Source organism: Leopardus geoffroyi, chromosome E2, assembly GCF_018350155.1.
Source record: "Leopardus geoffroyi isolate Oge1 chromosome E2, O.geoffroyi_Oge1_pat1.0, whole genome shotgun sequence".
NCBI lineage: Eukaryota > Metazoa > Chordata > Mammalia > Carnivora > Felidae > Leopardus > Leopardus geoffroyi.
In genome coordinates this window covers 9,176,773-9,195,814 of record NC_059335.1, presented here as the reverse complement: position 1 = coordinate 9,195,814, position 19,042 = coordinate 9,176,773, and the positions used below count along the sequence as shown (strand labels likewise).

General features: G+C 64.4%; 1 protein-coding gene across 1 annotated transcript; it reads right to left on the bottom strand.

Moving 5' to 3' along the window:
- Positions 1–188: 188 nt before the first annotated feature.
- LMTK3 (lemur tyrosine kinase 3) lies at positions 189–17,798 on the bottom strand. Its single transcript, XM_045440705.1, is given in 16 exon segments — positions 189–216; positions 2,776–2,913; positions 3,208–3,343; positions 4,381–4,796; positions 7,421–8,825; positions 8,827–9,931; positions 10,488–10,637; positions 10,792–10,913; positions 11,006–11,090; positions 11,567–11,715; positions 12,046–12,133; positions 14,471–14,589; positions 15,062–15,138; positions 15,659–15,809; positions 16,065–16,198; positions 17,134–17,798. Coding segments are annotated over 16 exon segments (4,368 nt in total). The 5' UTR covers positions 17,210–17,798; the 3' UTR covers positions 189–199.
- Between the last annotated feature and the right edge of the window lie 1,244 nt (positions 17,799–19,042).

Sequence of the window (19,042 nt, the reverse complement as noted above, 5' to 3'; positions counted from 1 at the left end):
TCGGGGGAGCCGTCCGGGGGGCTAGGGGGTGGGGGACCGGGGCCTCCCGTTTGGCACATGGTGGGGGAGGGGGAGGGCCCAGCCTCAGGAGCCTCCCCGGAGGCGGCGTCTGCGGCGGTGGCAGTGGCTCCGTCGTCCACAGAGGATTCTACCCTCAGCCCCTCTTCCGGGGGTGCGGGGGGGTGGGGTCTTCGGGGAGTCAGTTCTCCACGGGGCCTGAGGACGGAGGGAGTGGAGACCGAAAGCGAATTATCGGGCAGACGGGCTCAAGGCTTCTGTCTCTCTCCGAGTGGAAAGCAAGATCCGCACTGGGTCCCATTTCTGTCCTTACGCCGGCCTCCTGGCTCCTCGGCTCCAAGTACAATCCTACCCCAGGGCCTTTGCATGGCTGCCCCCCCCCCCCCGAATGCCCTTTCCTTATCCCTTCCCACGTAAGGTAGACCCCCTCCTCGGAGGCCCTTCTGGGTCAAGCAGTCACCCCCCTGGTGACCCCACCCCTCCCCCCAGTCATTCTATCTGGATCCCAGTCATCGTCTGCTAGCTTCCTGTCCGTCTGTTTGCCTCCCTAGAACGTAAGCTCTCCAGACAACCCCAGGGCCCAGCACAGGGCCTGACGCAAAGCGCCTTCCCACCTAACTGTTGCATGGCCCCTCCTGTCACCGCGGAAGCCCCCACCCATTCCACAGATCCGGCAAACCAAGGTCGGGGGGGGGGGTGGTGGCGGCTCTCACCCAGGGCCACGCAGGGGGCGCCCTCGCTCTCCACCCCGCAGTTCTTACCTGAGTGACCCGAGGGTCAAGCTGTGGCCCTCACTCCTGTCCCTGAGCCTCGGTTTCCCCTCTCTTTAAAAGGGGAGCATGACCCTCGTGTCCTTTTCGAAGGAGCGGAGAGATGCTGGGGCAGGTGGCATCACTCAGGGCACGCCGGTTAAGTGGGCAGAGCCACGCGGAGCACAGGGGGGTGGGGAGGGGGGTCTGCGGGCAGGGAGGGGGGGGCGGAAAGAGGGCCGGGCCTGGACCCCACACCGCGGCCTTGGGAAACAGGTTCCGCAGCTTGCCTGCCAGGCCCACCGAAGTGAAGGGACTTAGGGTTTCACACGACTGGGCCCTCCCTCCCCTCTCCCGGTGATTAAAGGTGAAGTCATCTTGGCATCCTGGCCCTGCTGGCCTCAGCCCTGACTCACCACTTGGCAGTGTCCCCATGTCTGGAACCCACCCCGCCCTGTCCCCATGAAGACCTCTGGGAGGAAGTGACACTTGAGGTGGCACCTGGAGTCTGCCCTCAGCCCTGTCCTTCCCGCCCCAAACCCTGTCTGTTCTCTCCTCTCCCGCCTGGACGCTCGCCCTGGCCTCCTGTCTAGCCTCCCAGCCTCCAGTCGCCGCCATGTAGCCCGGGGGGGGGGGGGGGTCAGTGTCTCTGGGTTGGGTAGGGCGGAGTGGGGCTCATGTATCTTGCTCAGCATGGCATCAGTGCCCCCACCCCCACCCCGTGCCCAGCGCGGCACCTGTGCTTAGCAAATGCTCGGTGAACTTCGACTTCATTAAGCGCAGGGAGAGACCCCTGCTGCTTGACCAGGCTGTGCTGTGTGTGTGCGCGCGCGCACGCGCGCGCGCAGCGTTAAACCATTGAATCCCCTCGAGAATCCTAAGAGTTAGAGCCTGTGATCGTCCCCATTCTGCAGATGGGAAAACTGAGGCACAGAGAAGGAGAGTGACTGCCTCTAGGTTATACAGCCGAGGAGTGGCAGGGCCAACAGCTGGACTCAGGCACGATCTAGGGGAGCAGGACTGTCCCCCTCCCTGAAAGGGGAAGGTTGCACCTTCTACCTTCTCGCTCTCTCCTCTGGGAACACCTGCACCTGCCCAGAGCGGTGTGAGCTCGGCGTCCAGGGCTATTCTCAGGAGCGGCAGCAGGGGGCGGCAGAGAGCCGGAGTCTGATCTCTCCAGACCCAGTTCGGACGGGAGAGACATGGCTGTGCCCTCCTGTGTAAAATAGGCCTTAGCTTGGGGGCCGTCAGAAACTAAGGGTGTGGTGACCCTCTCCCAAGATGAGGGTGAGGATTAGCTCTTTGGCGTATGTGAAATACAGGAAAGGAACACTGAGTCGGGTGTTTGGCTGGCTCAGTCGGCGGAACATAACTATGACTCTTGATCTCGGGGGTCGTGAGGTCGAGCCCCACGCTGGATGAAGAGGTTACTTAAATAAATAAATTTTTAAAATATAAAATAAATTAAAAAAAAAAAAAAAGGAAACTGACTCAGAGGGCAAGCAGCAGGGTTTGGATCCTGGCTCCGCATTCTTCTGTGCCTCAGTTTTCTCGTTTGTAAAATGGGGGTGAGACTAGAATCTACCCCATGTTCTCTCCGCTCCGGTTCAACTAAGCAGCTCTGAAGCACACTGGTTTCCTCTCTCTCCTTGTCTGCTTCTGATCAACCCACGTCCCCAAACGGATGTGGGATCAAGATTTGACAGGTGCCAGGCAAGAGACGGGGCAAAGAGGAGCAAGTCTGTGAAGGGATCCTTACAGAAGGGGAAACTGAGGCTCAGGGAAGGGGTGCGACTGCCCCAGCCCATCTGATGACCACTGCCTGATCTGAACTGGTACCAGAGTTGGGTGGGGTCTCAGGACCGAATAGCCAGGGCTGACTGCGAGGGGAGGAGAGAGACTGAGGGGAGAGAGGGAAATTCAGACATGGGGAGGAGAAAGTGGGGAAACAGATGGGGAGAGAGGCCAGCAGAGGGAGGAGCAGGCCAGAGGGTCTGAAGCACTGTACCTGCGGGCCGGGCGTCGGGGGCCCGGGCGGGGGGCCCCGGGGTCTCCAGCGCAGGCGAGACGGAGAAGCGGGAGAAGCACAGGGGGGGGCCTGGCGGGGGGAGGAGGGGGAAATCCTCCGCCCATTCGAAACTGCCTCCTAGCAGCGGGGTGGGGGGGGGGGTTAGGGAGAAGAGGAGAGGATGCGGTCAGACCCTCGGGCGCTTTTGGAGCCCCTCAACTCCAGCTCCAGTCCTCCAACCCAGCCGGTCCTCAGGCACCTGCCTCCAGCAGTACGTCCCCGCGGCCCAGATTCAGCTCTGCCCCGCCTCCAGGCCCCGCCCCAGCTCTGCCCCGCCTCCAGGTCCCGCCCCAGATCGGCCCCGCCCCAGCTCTGCCCCCTTCCAGGCCCCGCCCCTGCTCCGCCCACTCCAGGTCCCACGCAGCCCCTCACCAAAGCCGCTGTCGTTGCTGGGAAACCCATCTCCGGGGGTGGCGGGGTGGGGAGGCGTCGGGGGCGCTGGGGGCGTTGACGGGTCCGTGTCCCCCTCGGGGGGGCCCTGGACGCTCAGCTCGTTGGTTGGCGTCTCCTGTGGAGGTAGATTAGGGGAGGGGAGAGGGGGCGAACCGTCGCATCCCACCCACTGCATTCCCAAGGAGCAACAAAGCCTGCTAACATTTCTGGGGCTTCAGGTGTCCCAATTTACAGTCGCACCCACCCTCTTTGGAGGTGGCTGGAGCCCCTACTCTGCCTTCAAAGCCTCAGGTCAGCCTTAACCCCCCCCCCCCCCACCGGCCGGAGGCTCCTCCCCCGGCCACAGCTAAGCACCCCACCACGGGTATTCTCTCCTTAACGCAATGATTCCCTGGGAGCCCCCTAAACCAATATTGCCTCCATAAATGCTGCCTCGTCTCCATGACCCCTAACTACTTCCGACATCTCGGCCACAGGCGTCCAAGTTCGGGACCTTGCTCCGAACCCCTACCGTATCCTGCACACCCCGACCCTCCCTCGAAGCCCCGCCCCGGTTCTCTAGCCCCGTCCGTCTCTGAACCCACCCCTCCTGCGCTTAGTATCTCAACACTGCAAGCCGCCTCTCCTCAGCCCTACCTGCAGCCTCGCCACGGCCCGCCCCTCGTGGGTAAAATCCGCTTCATCCTGAGCCGGCCCCTTTGCCTCGACCACTAGAGCGCGCGGGTGGACCACCCCAGACCCAAACTTCACTTGGCTCCGCCCCCGTCGTCCAGACCACGCCCCAATCCTCTCCAGGCCTTCTCCCTGTAGCTTCTCCGGGCCCTGCCCTGACTACCAGGCATCTCCCCCGCCTTCCTTCTAGATCCCTTCTCACTCTCCAACCACCCCCACCCCCCCAACCCCGGCCCTCCCGCGCTCTCCCCCATCACAGGCCTCCCCGCCCCCCTCATTCCAGGCCTCAACCCCGCCCTGGGCTGGGCCCATCCTCCGGGCTCCGCCCCATTCCCTGGCCCCGTCTCCTCACCCAAGGCCTTACCCCGTCATCCAAGTCCAGCCCCGTTCCCCGGGCCACTCTCTCCCCAGCCCCGCCCTCACCCCGATGGCCCCGCCCCGGCCCCGCCCCCAGGCCCTGCCCTTCCCGGGGCCGCGCACCTGGTCGAAGAGGTAGACGGTCACGTCCCCGTGGAAGGAGACCATCTTGCGCTTCCTCTCCAGTTCGCTGTCCTCGGGCTCGTCGGCCCCGCGCGGAGACTTGAGCAGCCCCCGCAACGGGCGGGCCGCGTCCGCGTCGGCGCTGCTCACCACGACGGGCACCGGGGCTGCCCGCGCCCTCCCGGGGCCCCGCGGCCCCGCCGCCGCGCCCGCCGCCGCCGCCTCCTCGTCCTCCTCCTCGTCCTCGTCCTCGTCCTCCCCGTCCTCCTCCGCCGGCCCCGGCGCCCCCGCCCCGCCGGCCTCCCCGCCAGCCGCCCCGGCGTCCGCGCCCTCCCACGGGGGTCGCCGCGGGCCCGGCCCCGGGAACGGCGTGAGCGTGAGCGGCGGCAGCGCCAGAGAGAGCCGCGAGAGCTTGGCTGCGAGGGGAGAGACCCGGTGAGCCGCTGCTCCCGGGGAAACTGAGGCATGCCCTCCTGCCTAGCTGTGTATCCTCAGGCAATCTCGGGCCACGCTAGGAGCCTCGGTTTCCCCTCTTGTGAACCAAAAGGCTGCGGCTCTGGGGCCTTTCTCCACGCCCTCCTCCAGGGGTTAACCCTCTCCTTGACTCCCCAGTCAGTGTTCACATCACACAGCCCCAACTTCGCTGCGCCTCCCACCAGGCCCAAGTGCCCTGGCCCTGTTGCCCTCTCCGGGCTCCTCCGTCCACACCTCATTCTGACTCGGCCTCCATCCCGCCCCTGGGGCCACCCCTCCCCCCACCCCATTCCTCCCACCTCTGAGCCTTTGCATAGGCTGTTCCTTCTGCCCGGCACTTCCTTTTCTAATTCAAGTCCCATTCCTCCTCCAGCTCAGGCTGGGCTTCCAAGCCTTCAGAGCTCTCCCAGGAGGTCAGGCAAGGCTGTCCGCTCGGCACCCCATAGCACCAAGCACCGCTCCTTCCAAGCAGATTATCTCGGCATGCGACTATTTCTGCGGTGTTGTGATTCGTGTGCGCCTTGCCATAGAACAGAGACTTGAATTGGGCTCATTCTGGCTGCATCCCCAAGCATATAGAGGTACTCAGCCAATATCTGTGGGATCAATGAATGAATGTTCCCTGCTATGTGATGTTGACCAAGGTACTTTCCCTCTCTGGCCCTCAAGTACCAGACCAAAAAATTGGGGTGTCTAACCATCTCCAGGTTTTTGCCCTGCCCTAAGACTCCCTGATCTCAGCCTGCTGGAAGGCAAGGACTTTTCAGGTCCCCGGTCACTTGCTGTGTGCCCCAGGGCAAGCAGATTCACCTCTCTGGGCCTCTGTCTCCGCACTGGTAAATGAACAGGGGCCACCCATTCGTCCATTAATGCAGAAGTAAGTGATGTGACGGGCCCCGTGCGGGCAGTGGCGGGGATGAGAGGAGGGTCAGGGCAGAGCAGGGAGAAAGACTGGACGTGAATCGGGTCACTCTCCACCCTCCGTGCCCTCCATTCGGCTTCACTGGCCTTTTGCTGTTCCCCGAGCATGCCAAGTCAGTGCCCATCTCAGTGCCCTCCACCCGAAGCACCCTTCCCCCAGATGTCTACCCAGCTTACTTCCTTCACATCTGCTCAAAAGTCACCTCCTTGAGGCCTTCCTTGACCATCCATCTCAGGGCGATGGGGTTGGGGGCTGTGAGGGAGCTCTCAAGGAGCTCTCAGGAAGGACAGGGTGATAGCCTTTGGAAATCAGGAAGGCTTCCCAGGGAAGGGGAAATTTGAGTGGGGTCTTGAAGGATGAGTAGGAGTTCGTGCAGTTTAAAAAAAAAAAAAAAAAGGCAAGCTATTCCCAGCATCTTCCCACTCAGCAACACCGTCCCCCACCGATCTTCTGAGGCGTCTTAGTTGCCCAGCTCCTGACATTTTCATGCTGCCTGGGGGGTGGGGGGGGGGTCTTTCCTGCCACAGCTGGTTGCAAATTGCCCACAACAATCTCAAGGAAGTCGTGTCATTCTAATACCCCGGGCTTCGCGGAAGGCAAAGTTCCGTGCCCAGCTCCTTCCCTGACCTTTCCCTCCCGATAAACAGGAAGCAGCCTCCTCTGGTAAACAGATGATAACCTTATCCCCAAGTGTGGCCGTGAGATTGCCACAGGGCCCCATCATGTATAACCTTCACAGCGCTATTTAAGGAAATCAGTCCTGCGGGTGATCCCCGTGGAACCACAGTCCCTTTGTTCATATCTAAACAGGGGCGGTTTATCTTTCTCTTACATCAGTCCCCCTCGGTGACCAAGCATTTTCTGCGTTCCTACCCCAACTCCGTTTCCAGAAAAGGCACGTCTATTGCTTTCAGGGCACCCGTAGCATGGTGGGGTGGGGGAGACAGGGCAGGGTGTGAAGCTCCCGGGTCCCAGCTTTGGGCAGCTCAGGGCCCGGCACCCGGGATAGATGCCTCCACTTGGTGGAAAGTTTAAACCAGGGAATCACACGCTGGCAACCCAGCACAAGGATGGGCTTTCGGCCATTACAACACCCCGGGCTCTGGTTTAAAAGGGAAAAGGGGCAGATTTGGCCACACCAGGTGGGCGTTCCCGAGGGGGAGTTGAGAAAGGGCCGCCTTTCGGCCCCCCCCCCCCCCGGCTCCCACCCCACCTCTCCCAGATGACTCCTTCCACTCCCCCCCCCCCCCACGTCCTGCCTGGCCCCCGTGGGCATCTGAGCTTGAGACCCCGGGGTCTAAGTGAATCGCAATAATAAAGCAGAGGAACTTAGGCCTGGCGCTGAGCTAACTCTTCAGAAGTCCTAACAGTTAAGCCTCCCGGCCCTATCAGGTGGACGCGATCCTCGTCATCCACTTTTGGCAGGGAAACTGAGGCACAGAGAAGGAAGGTGGTTTGTCCAAGGCCACAGGGCTAGAGAGGGACTGGAGCCCGGGCGGCGTGGCTCCAAGGTCTGCTCCCATTATTGCCAGCCTGACCTGTCTGCCACCCAGGAGCCTGAGGGTCTCAGCCCCGTTGTACATCTTGGAAGGAGCCGGGCCTCGGCCCCCAACCTCGCTCCCCTGCTCCCAGCAGCCTCCTCACCTTTGATCTGCTCGCTGTTCCCCTGAGGAGGTCCCAAGTCCAAGAACAGTCGTGGCATCTCGGGGCCCTTCCTCTCGGGTTTGGGGGGGTCCCCGTCTGTGCTGGGTGCTGTGTCTCCGCCGGCCCTGCTGTCTGGGACCCCGGGCTCTCCCTCGGAGGCCACCTCCGGCCTGGCTCTCTGGGGCGCTGGCTCCGGCCTCCTCGGCTGTGCTTCCGGCGGTGGCGGCGGAGGCCTCGTGCTGTCTACCCATCCGGCCTTTGCGTCCGCGCCGCTTCCGAGGCCGCCGCCGGGGGCCGTCCCCATGCCCACTGGGGCTCGGCCCCCACTCCCGAGGTCCAGCCTCCCAACCCCGGGGGCTCTCGGTGCCCCCCCAGTCTCGGGGGCTCTCCTCTCGGTCCCGGGTTCCAGCACCCCGCTCCTGGGGGCTGGGCCAGTGGGGCCAGGGGCTGTCGCCCCGCCGTTCCGGGACAAGGCCACCGCGCCGGGCTCGGGGGCTCTCTCCAGCGAGGTCTCTGGGGCTGACACCCCACTCTCGGGCCCCTTCTCCCAGGGCCCTGGGGCTCTCCGAGGCCCAGTCTCCGGCAGCCTCTCCGTGTTCCTGGGCAGTCTCGGGCCCCCATTCTCTGACGCCTTCTCCTCGATCTTTGGGGGTGTCAGGCCCCCATTCGCCAGCACTTTCTCTCCTCTCTCGGGGGACCTCAGCTCCCCATTCTCCAGTACCTTCTCCTCCCTCCTTGGTGGTGTCACCTCCCCATTCTCCAGCACCTTCTCCAGAGCCTTCTCTTCTCTCTCGGGGGTCCCTGGGGCCCCGTTCTCCGCCACCTTCTCCTCGATGCCTGGGGCTCTCTGTCCCCCGTTCTCCGACACTGTCACCCCGTTCACGGGGCGGCTCGGGTCCTCGGTCGGGCTTGGGGCTTTCTTCCCGCTGCCCAGGGCTGTGGGGTCCCTGCTCGGGCCCGGGGCTTTCTCTCTGTTCCCGGGACCTCTCCCCACCTTCCTGGGTCCCGTCTCGCGGGGGTTTGCCCCCTTCTCCCCCAGGAGGTTCCTTGTCACGTCCTCCCGCAGGGACATCAGCAGCTGCTCGGTGCTCACTTGAACTACGAAGGTCGGCTTCTCCCGGGTCCCCGGCAGCGGGAGGGGACCCGGGTCTGGGGGTGGCCGGGGCGCTCCCGGGTCGGGGGGCTCGGGGGGAGCCCGCGGTCGAGGGACCCCTTCCTCCTCGGCTGCCCCCCCGCCTGGGAAGGCTCCCTCGGGGGAAAAAGGGGTCTCGGTCTCGTAGCCGCTGTCCCCCGGCTTGGGGCCCGGAGACGACAGGCCTGAGCCGGGACTGGCCACGGCCGAGGGAGGGTCGGGGGACACGGCCGGGTCCGCGGGGGCCCGGGGAGGTGGCGGCGGGGGGGGGGGGAGCGGGAGGTGGCCCCCGCCCGGGGTACTGGGGCGCCGCCGCCCCCATGAGGGGGTCCAGAAACTCGGGGGGGGCCGAGGCGGGGGGGGCCAGGGGCAAGTCGGCTAGGGAGCCCCGCTCTGCCCGCAGGGACGAGTCGTCCTCTGGGGGATGGGGGCAGCCAAGAGCGGGGTGGCCCCCCCAGCCCGCAACGGCATCCCCCCGCTCCAGAGGCAGGCAGGAGCAGGCCCCCTCCCGGCTGCACAGGGGACAGGGTAGGGGACCCCGGCGGCTGGGGCCACCCCCAAGGCTGCTGCTGTCCTCCCCCGGGGAGCTGCCCTCCTCCTCCTCCTCCTCCTCTTCTGCCCACGGGGCGGTACCCCGCTCCCCCAGCACCTCGGCAGGGTCTCCCGCCAGGGTCTCCCCGGCGCCTCGGCCCTCGGGGTCCCAGCCACTCAGGAGGAAGCTGCCTGATGCTGAGGACTGGGCCGGGAAGGGCCGAGCTGCAGGGAAGAGGGGGGAGGCCCAGGTCTCGGACACCAGCTGGGGGACCTCGGAAGGGGCCTGGGAGGCCTGGGGGGCAGGCACTCCTGGGTCCAGGGGGTCCCAGTCATTGGGGAAGAGGGGCTCTGGGGGGGAGCCGTGCTCCTCCAGGCGAATGTAGTATTCGCTGCTCACAGAGGGGCTGCGGGCGCTGATGACGGGCAGCACGCTGGGCGTGGACAGCGCCTCATAGAAAGGGTTGGAGGGGTTGGCATGGGGCGCTGGGGGCGCGGACGCCGGCTGCCAGGGCGGCGCCCCCCCTCCCCGGCCGGCCCCCCGCCGCGCCTTCTCCCACAGGCACTCAAGGTTGAGGCCACGGCTGCTCTCAGTTACCGTGAGCACGTCGTCGGGGTCGGCCCCAGGGAAGCCATCCAGAAGGGGGAACGGTGAGGAGAGGGTCCCCGGGCGGGGCGCGCTGTGCTGCGGGGGCCAGGGCCAAGGGAAGGGACCGTCTCGGGGTGGGGGTGGGGGGGGCGGAGGCCGTGGGGGGCGCTCAGAGAGCAGGTAAGTGAGCTGCAGTTGGAGGTCAGAGGCCGAAGGGCGCTGGGCAGGTGGCCGCCAGCAGGACTGAAGGATGTCGTACCTGGGGGAGAGGGAAGGAGGCGCAGGTGAGTGGGGAGGAGTCCCGGCAAGAGGGTGGAGGGCTCCCGGTGGGCGGGGGGGGGGGGGGGGGGGGCGCAGGGAGAGACTGGAGAAGAGGATTGAGATCTAGAGAGAGGGGGACAGAGACCCGGGGTGAGTGTGTGTGTGTGTGTGTGTGTGCGCGCGTGTGTGTGATAGAGATGGGGGTGCGACCAAGGGGGGACAGAGAACCAGAAGAGGAGACAGCAGGGGATGTGAGAAAGTGACAGGCGGCCTTCCTGTTTGGGCCGTGGGTCCTGGAATCGGAGCCAAGCAAACAGGAGTGAAGAAACTAGGCTTCAAGCACCAGCTCAGCCCCTGCCCGCCTCAGTTTCACCCCCTCCAAGCAGCAGATGCCGGCAAAAGGTGTGGGGGTGTCCCCGCTCCTCGGGTGGGGGTGTATGTAGCGAGTCACGAGTGAGACCGTGGGCGGTGTGCACGGAGGTGAGGGGCTCCGGGACATTGGGGGGGGGGGGGAGATGGGGGGTCATGGGCCCGGGGTCAGGCCCTGCCCTCACCAGTAGTCCCCATAGGGCAGCTTGAGCCTGGGCCGGGCCAGCTTGACGTGCTGCTGGCGGACCACGAAGGCGAGGACCTCCTCGTCTGACAGGTGGCGGTAGGGCTGGGCCCCAAACTCGAAGAGCTCCCACAGGGTCACCCCCAGGGACCTGCGGGGAGTCGAGGGCAGAGGGAGGTCAGAGCCCTGCCCAGCCCCGCCTGGCGGGGGTGGGGGGGTTCCACAGCCCTAGCCCCCCCCCCCCCCCCGTGACCCTCCCACCCTCCTTGCCGCCCTCGGCTCCGCGCGGCCCGGGGCCCCCTCACCAGATGTTGCTCTCGCGGCTCTGGTCCACCACCATGAAGGTCCCGTGCAGCTCCCCAAGGAGCTCAGGCGCCGCCCAGCGCAGCGGGATCCACAGGCGCTCGGGGGTCAGGTAGTAGTCCTCCTGGGGGGGGGGGGGCGGGCCGGGGCGGGGTCAGGCGTGGGGGAGGGGGGCGCGCCCCCCGCCCCCCCGCCCCGATGGAGGGCAGCCCCCACCTTGTAGTTGCTGTGGGCTAGCCCGTAGTCTCCGATGCGCACGGTGAGGTCGGAGGTCAGTAGGCAGTTGCGCAGGGCCAGGTCGCTGGGGGCGGGGCCGGGACGGGAGGTGAGAAGGGGGGAGCGCCTGGGCCAGCCCGTCCGCCTCGCCCACACTCCGCCCCCTTTCCAGGCTCCGCCCCCTGCCGCTTTTCCTCCCACCTCTTCGCCTGATTCCGCCTCCTCCCCAGGCCCCCTCCCCTCCTGACTCCTCCTTCTCCTCTAGGACCCCTCCCCTCTCCTGACTCCTCCTCCTCTCCTCTATGACTCCTCCCCTCCCGATACCGCCCCCTCTCCTCCTCTCACCCCTCCCCTCCATGGCTCCTCCCCCTGGCCTCTATGGTCCCGCCCCTCTCCTGACTCCTCCCCTCCGTAGCTCCTCCCCTCCCGACCCCACCACGCTTTCTCCGGTCGTTGAGCCCCTTCGCTGCGGCCCTCCCTCCCACCCCCACGGCCTCCCCTCCTTCCCCTAAGTAGTACCCCTGCACACTCTTCCCCGGGGCTCCCCTCCCCGGCAGCCACCTGTGCACGTAGTTGTGGGAGTGGAGATGTGCCAGCCCGCGGGCGATCTCCAGGCCCATCCTCTGCAGTGTCCGCAGGTCCCGTGGGGGCAGCTCAGGGGACAGGCCCTCAGGGGGCCGCTGGGCCCGGAGGTAACGCTTCAGGTCCCCCTGGGAGGAAGGGGTGGGTGGAGTCAGTACCACCACCACCACCCCCTTCCAGGACCCCCACACATCCAGCCGATTCGAGGCGAGGAGGGGGGCGACCTCTGCACTCAGTGGGCGGCCCCTCTGAGCCTCAGTTTCCCCCGCTACTTAAGAGGACCTAGCCACAGAACCCAGCTCGCATGCTAGTTGGCCGCAAGCCGTCTGAGGGAGTGCTCGTCTACAGTAAGCCTTCAAGCCACACATGTTATTGGGAAAGATTCCTAGGACCCTAGGCTGGCGAGTCCAGACCCCCCCCCCCCCGCCTCCCTCTGCCCACCCTCCGCAGACCCTCACCAGTTGACAGAACTCCATGATGAGCAGAAAGGGCAGTGTCTCCACACAGACGCCCAGGCACTGGAGGACGTTGGGGTGCTGCAGGCTCCTGGGGCCAGGGCGGGGAGGGGGCAGGGTCAGGAAACAGCCCCTTCCCGCCCACCGCTGACCTCTGTCCCACCCCAGCCTCCCCTGAACCAACACGTTGCTTCGACCTCTTTGGTCTCGGCTGCTTCACCTCGGGTCTCCGGCCACACACCCACATTCACACCCCCCTCCGCACGCACCCTCCTTCCCCAGGGGCCCATCTCAGGGCTGCCCCACTGTCCCCCCAGTTCCCAGGCCAGACCCCCAGGTGCCTCCTGGCCCTCCTTCCTTTTCACCTTACCCTCCCCCCCCCCCCCCCCCGCAGCCCCTTCCCCCAGCCTCTTCTCTGGTTTGATTCTCGGACGGGCCTCACCACCTTTGCAACGGGCTCGTCCCTCTGCCCGGAACATGCTTCCCCCAAGGCTTGCGGGACCGAGTCCTCCTAGACTGACTAGATCACCCCCTTTCCCGTGACCATCCATAGCCCCCCTCTCTTGTCACGCGCTGCCTTCTTTCCTGGTGGCACTTGTCAGCCTCTGACATTTTCTTCTGAAAATTTCTTTCTTCCTTTGTTAATTGCCTCTCTCCTCCACTAGGGGGTGCGCTCCACTAGGACAAGACATTTGGGGGCTTTTTGTTCACGTGGCCGTGTCCCCAGTGCCTAGACAGGGGCTGCGTAACAAGGTGCGCAGTGAAGGGTTTGAGCCCGCTACTCGGCCGGGGCGGGGGCCGGGAGGGGGGTGGTGGGGGGTGGTCCGCAGGGAGATTAAAACATTCCGGGCTTGCAGCCCAGGGCCTGGCTCCGGGTAGGTGTGTGCTGGGTTATTTTCCCACGGGGGTCTGGAGGGGAATCGGGAGACAAATGTGTTCATAGAGCGCCCGTGCCGGGGACTTGAAAAACGGCTGGAGGCCTGAATGGGAGATTCAGGATGGCGGATGTCGACGGACGCGCAGACCTGCTAATCCGGGACAAGCCGGGCCACTTCTGCGATCCAATCCACCCCCAACCCCCACCCCCGGAACCCTGCTGGGCAGGATAATTTTTCCCATCTAATCCAAGAGGAAATGGAGGCCCAGAGAGGGAAGCGCCTCGCACAGGGTCCCACAGCTAGTAACGGTGGCTGAGCTGGGATTTGATCTCAGGACTCTGGCTCCCTCCGCCAACGTCTACAAAGGGTCGATGGACCCGGAGCTGTCCCGTGTTGCCCTGCCCTCGCCAACTGAACCTTCCGTGAAGGCGGGAAGGTTCTAGATCCGAGCTGCCCAACAGGGGAGCCCCTGGCCACGTGTGGCTACGGAGCCCTTGGAGATGTGTGGTGAGTGTAGCTGAGGAAATGCGTTTTTAACTTGATTTCATTTTATTTAAGATAAATGTAAACAGCCATATGTGGCTAGTGGTTGCCAGCATGGGTCTGGGGAGAGGCAGCCACACAAGCAAGCAAACGGAAGAAACCAATGACAAACTAGGATACGTGTTATGAAGGAAACGCATGAATCAACGTGAGGGATCATGGGGGGGGGGGGGGGCTCCTGATGTGGAAGTGTGTGTGTGTGTGTGTGTGTGTGTGTGTGTGAGGGAAGGTCTTTCTGACCAGAGACCTGAGGACGGGAAAAGAGCCCACCATCTGGTGCTGCGGGTGGGTGAGCCAGGAATGATATTCTAGACAGAGGGAACAGCAAAGACAAAGGTCCTGAGGCAGGAAAGAGACTGATATGGGAAAGGATCAGTAAGAGGTCAGGGCGGCTGGGGCAAGGGGGGCCAGGGGCCGGAAGGGGACAGGGGCAGGCCTTGCAAGGCCTGTGGGCTGTACAGAGGAGTGGGACTTTGTCCTGCAGGCAATCGGGAGCCATGAGAGGTTTAGAACATGAAGGTGATAAAGTCCAGTGTCTGAATCTCTCAGGGTACACCCCGCTTTTACAACTGTCTGATGAAGGGCCTCTGTGTACGTATCCTTCCCATGACAGGGCAACTGCTACCTCCCAAGGCATTTATGTAGCAAATGTTTACCTAGTTCTTTTCTAGAAGCCCTTAGAGTGGAGGGGAGACCAAGCAAGGGCGGGTCAGACAGGGTCCTGCCTTTCCAGACCTAACCATACAGCAGGGGTGGGGGGTGGCGCAACGGAGCTCCTCAAGGCCCCCCTGAGAATGTGTGGGCTTCCTGGACTCACTTTCTGGATGAAGATACTGAGGCTCAGAGAGGGCGATCCTGTCCGCCAAGTCGCACAGCCTCCGGGATTCAAGTACCTCCGGGATTCGAGCCAGGTTTGACCCCGAGCCATACCCCGCCCACTCCCAAATGTTACCAGACCCGTATCTGCGGGCCTCCCGGGCCCACGTCCCCTGAAAAGCCCCCAATACCTGTATGGCTGTGCTTCCGAGATGAACTTGCGCTGCTCCAGGGGCCCGGCGCTGGCTCGGAGCTCCTTCACCACCACCTGGGCTGGGGTGTAGTCGGAGAAAATCTCTCCCAGGATCACCTGGTCGAGGGGGACCCGGGGGTCAGTGCCTGCAGCTTCCCCAGCCCCGTCCCCAGGGCCGCCTCCAGCCCAGCGCCTGGCTCCAAGGGTCCCCCCGCCCCCACCTCCGTTCCAGCCTCTCCCTTCAGATCCCGCCCCCCCGTGTCCCCCATCAGATGCAGGGTGAGAGACTCACGGGCCCAGAGTCCGATGGATGCAGGGACGGATGGAAAGATGGACAGACGGACGCGTGGAGAGCCAGGTGGCGAGGCAGAGTGGTCAATGGAGTGAGGAGGGAGGCGCCGACTGACAGATGTGGGGGCGATGGGGTAGGTGGGAGCAGGTGAGAGGCGGACAGAGGTGAGGGCACTGGGTGGGCTGAGGGGCAGGGGACAGATGACAAGTGGTGGGAGCAGGGGGGATGGACACAGAACAGGAGCACAGCCCTGAATGGTACGGACCCCCCCTGCCTCCCACCCCCAGCCCCACTCACCTTCCCAAACCAGCCACTCCCAATCTCTTGTAAGTAGCTGAGGTGTTGGCGGCTAAGGCCCAGGGGGGTGGTCATGTCTGGGGGGGGGGTGCAAAAAGGGGAGCCCCCCTTAGTCTCTCTCCCCTCCCAAGTACCACTGACACCCCTCCCCCAACTCAGTGTGGACGGAGGTCAAAGCAGATACCAATCTCTTTTCATTGGCTGCCCCAACATTCCGTGTTGGGAGCTCAGCCTCCTCATTGGCTGCCCACGAGCTCCCAGCATCCAATCAATCCTTCCCCTTGGCCTTTCAAGATCCTATGACATGGCTTCAGCCTGCCGTTGGCTGCCTCTGAGACTGAGATCTAGGCTGACCTCACCAGCGAGGGCCCCACAAGAATCCCCACATCCGGCTTGGGGTTAATCGATGGCTTCCACCAAGATGATCTCTGACTCCCTGGAGGGCTGCTTCCAAGATCCTGCGGCTCCCACCTCTGCCTTTCCCCTTGGCTGCCTGGGACCTCAGCTCCCTGGCCCCTGAGGGGAGACCCTCAGGGCTTTCCACCCTGTCCCCTGGGACCACGGGACCCTAGTCAAGGTGTGGAGAGCGGAGCGTACCTGAGTGTGAAGGCTGCGGCGCAGGCATCGGCAGGGAGACCTCAGCCAGCGGGAGAATGTAGACATCAGGCAGCGACTGTGAGGAGGAGGTCTCCTCCGCCGGGGGAGTGTACTCCCCGGAGCAGTCCTCCCCTTCAGGGTTCTCAAACTCCTGGGGCCGGGAGAGGTGAGGGGTGGGGAGAACACGGGGCTGAGACACGCCATCATCCTTCTGGTCAGGATGCCTTCCCATCTTTCTTAGAGCTGTCCCCCGATTTTCTTCCCAAGGCTCCGGGTCTTGCCGTAACGCCAGGCCAGAAGGTGCTCCCAGACTTACTGCCCCTCTCCCCCACCAACGACTGGGCCTGGGGGGACAAGGCCTCGCTGGGGTCTTCCTGCCCACGTGAATCCCCCGCATGCCCCTCACCTTGAAGCCGACATCACCCCGTTTGCAACACAGACAGGTGAGGAGGAGGAAGATGAAGGCCAGCAAGCCGGAGCAGGAAATGAGGACCACGGCGTAGGGAGGAGCCAGAGGGGCCCGGCCCAGGGCGAATCCATCTGTGGGCATCAGGGCTGGGCTGGGGTCCCGGCTTCAAGCCCCAAGCTCCCAGCCTCCATGCCCCCCCCCCCCCCCGCTCCAGCCTGGCCAGCATTGACTACAACTCCCATAATGCTCCGCAACCAGGGGCTCCTTGGCAGAGGAGCCGGATGGCCCAGGGCATTGTGGGAGTTGTAGTTTGAGGCCTTCTCAGGTGGTTGGGTTGGGGGTGGGGTCCCTCCTCTAGCCCCAAGCTGGGACCCCCCCCCCCCCCGCCCCGCCGCCCCAATCACCTCACCGCAGGCTTGGATGAATTCCAGTGAGGACTGAGGGAAAGACGTCTAACAGTGGAGTCTGGAGCGCTCAGAATTTAAAATACGCTCCAGTCTCGTTACCCCCCTATTTGGGCAAGAAGATGAGCCCCCAACTGCAGGCTGGGAGAAGGTTCTTGTCCCACGCTGGAACCCCCTAGTTCCGGGCGTTGAGGCCTGTCTCTTCCAGGCACTCGCGGAGCGCACACATGTCCTCTGCCCCCAGCCCAAGCCCCTGAGAAGGGAACCCCGCCAGCCCTGGGTCTCCCCCAAAGCTAGAGCCAGCCTCCTATGCCGCGTCCCCCTTAGAAATGCCTCCCCGCTGCCCCCAATTCTCCCCAGCGGCCCCGTCCTCCCCGGCTCCCGGCACACACCTGCACACACACATGCGTGTGCACACACACATGTTGCCCAAACGGACCCCCTCCCCACCCAGCCCCCAGCCTTCCTCCCACAGGCCCTGCTGACGGACGCACCGTCCCCGCGGCTCCCCAGGCCCCGGCTCGGCTGCGGGGAGACGCGCAGGCAGGTGACGGAGCCGGAGCGCCGCGGACAGACCCCCCCCCCCCCCACCACCACCACCGCCGGGCAGGCCGGGGTGGGGGTGGGGGCCGCCGGACAGCCGGATGGCCAGACAGACTCACCGGGGTGGGCCGGGGACGCCAGGCAGCCGGAGGCGGAGACGGCCGCGAGGAGGATGAGGTCGCCGGGGGCAGGCATCTTGTCGAGGATGGAAGGGAGGTGGAGGTGGTGGCGGCTGGGGAGGAGGGGGGGGCGGGCCCTCAGCCCCCAGCCATGGGGACCCGCGCGACCCTGGCCTCCCCCCGGCCCAGGAGAGGGGCAGGAGACGCAGGACAGGGGGAGGGAGGGGCTGCTTGCTGGCTCAGGTACCCCCCTCCCCCTCTCTGAAGGGACAGACAGATGAAGGGATGGAGAGGCGGACAGAGGAGAGGAGCTGGGGAGCCGGGGTTGCTGGGGTGGGGGGGGGGGAGAGGGTAGGATGGGGGGGGGAGAATGAGGGCCCCGCCCCCGAGGGCAGCCAGGATTGGGGGAGCAGAGAGCCTGTCAGAGGAAGGGTGGGAGGAGGGAGGTTGGAGGGAGGATGGAGCGTCGTCATGGCAACTGGCTCCCCACTTGCATTGGCTGCCAGGAGGGAGGGGAGGAGGAGGGACAGACAGGGACCAGCAGACCCTTGCGGGGGGCGCAGGGCCCACAGTGCCTGGCCGGGACACCGCCGGGACCGCCACCAGCACGGACACGTGTGCTCCACGCCAAGCTGCAGCTGTCAGGCAGGTACACGCAGCCCACACATGCCTGCCACTGGTCGCAGAGACCCTCCTAGACAAGCACATCCCATACAAAGGTGGACAGCCATCGGCAGACGGGGACACGTACACGTCACACACAAAGACGCAGGGACGACGGGCTGCACGGGGAAGGCACAGGCAGGCCGGCCCCCGGCACAGATGCGCCCTGCCACACGGGAACAGCAGGGCATCGCCAAGACCCGCACGCGCCACCAAGTACGCCACAGACAAAGATCCACGCGGACGCCACGGTGACATGCCGAGGCACACGGCCACAACACACAGACGTCCCACAAACGGGCAACAAAGAACACCCGTAGACACCGGCGTCACGCACACAGACACACAGCCACGCACATCTCTCACGCACGCACACACACACACACACACACACAGACATCACTCTCCCAGAGACCCGTGGACACACAGATGCCGCACGCTAACATGGATGCACGTATCACACGCGCGAATACGCACAGACACGCAGCAGGGGCGCGGAGGGACCTGTGTGTCCCAGGCACAAAAACGCACACCACACACATCCTCACAGCTACACGAAAGGGACACACAGCTCTCACACAGACCCGCGTGGCACACACCCCGAAACACGCCGACCGTCGCAACTCGTACACGGCTGGAGACACAACACATCCAAAGCATCACACAGGTATACAAAGCCACGCAAGTCCGGTCCATCATTCGCTGACGCCTCCGGGCGCGTATCATAGCCCAACGTGCTCAGTCACACACACTTGCTGCATAAACGCACGGACACACAACGTGGGCACACATCAAATACAGGGTCGCCTCCCTGAACACGCGGACAGCCTCATCACACATATACACACTGTATTTCACACAAGGTTGCAAGGACACCTTACCCCGTCCTGTCCACACAGCACACACATAAACACACACACGGACGCGTAACGCGTACCAAGATGCAGACATGCGCTTACATATACACAGACGCGCACCTCACAGATACCCACGTCTCCTGTGAGGTTACGCGGCCATCACGTAGCCAGAGACACTTGCCTCGCACCAAGGACACATAATCAGAGTTTTGTTTTATTTATTTATTCGTCTGAGCGTTTACGCTGCGCCAGGCACTGTTCTCGGCGCTTTACACGTATGACGTTTTCATCCTCAACGCCAGCCCTCTGAGACGGGTGCTTTTATCGTCCCCATCGTACAGATGCGGAAACTGAGGCCAAGCGAGGTGCGGTCCCCTAGCCCCAAGGCG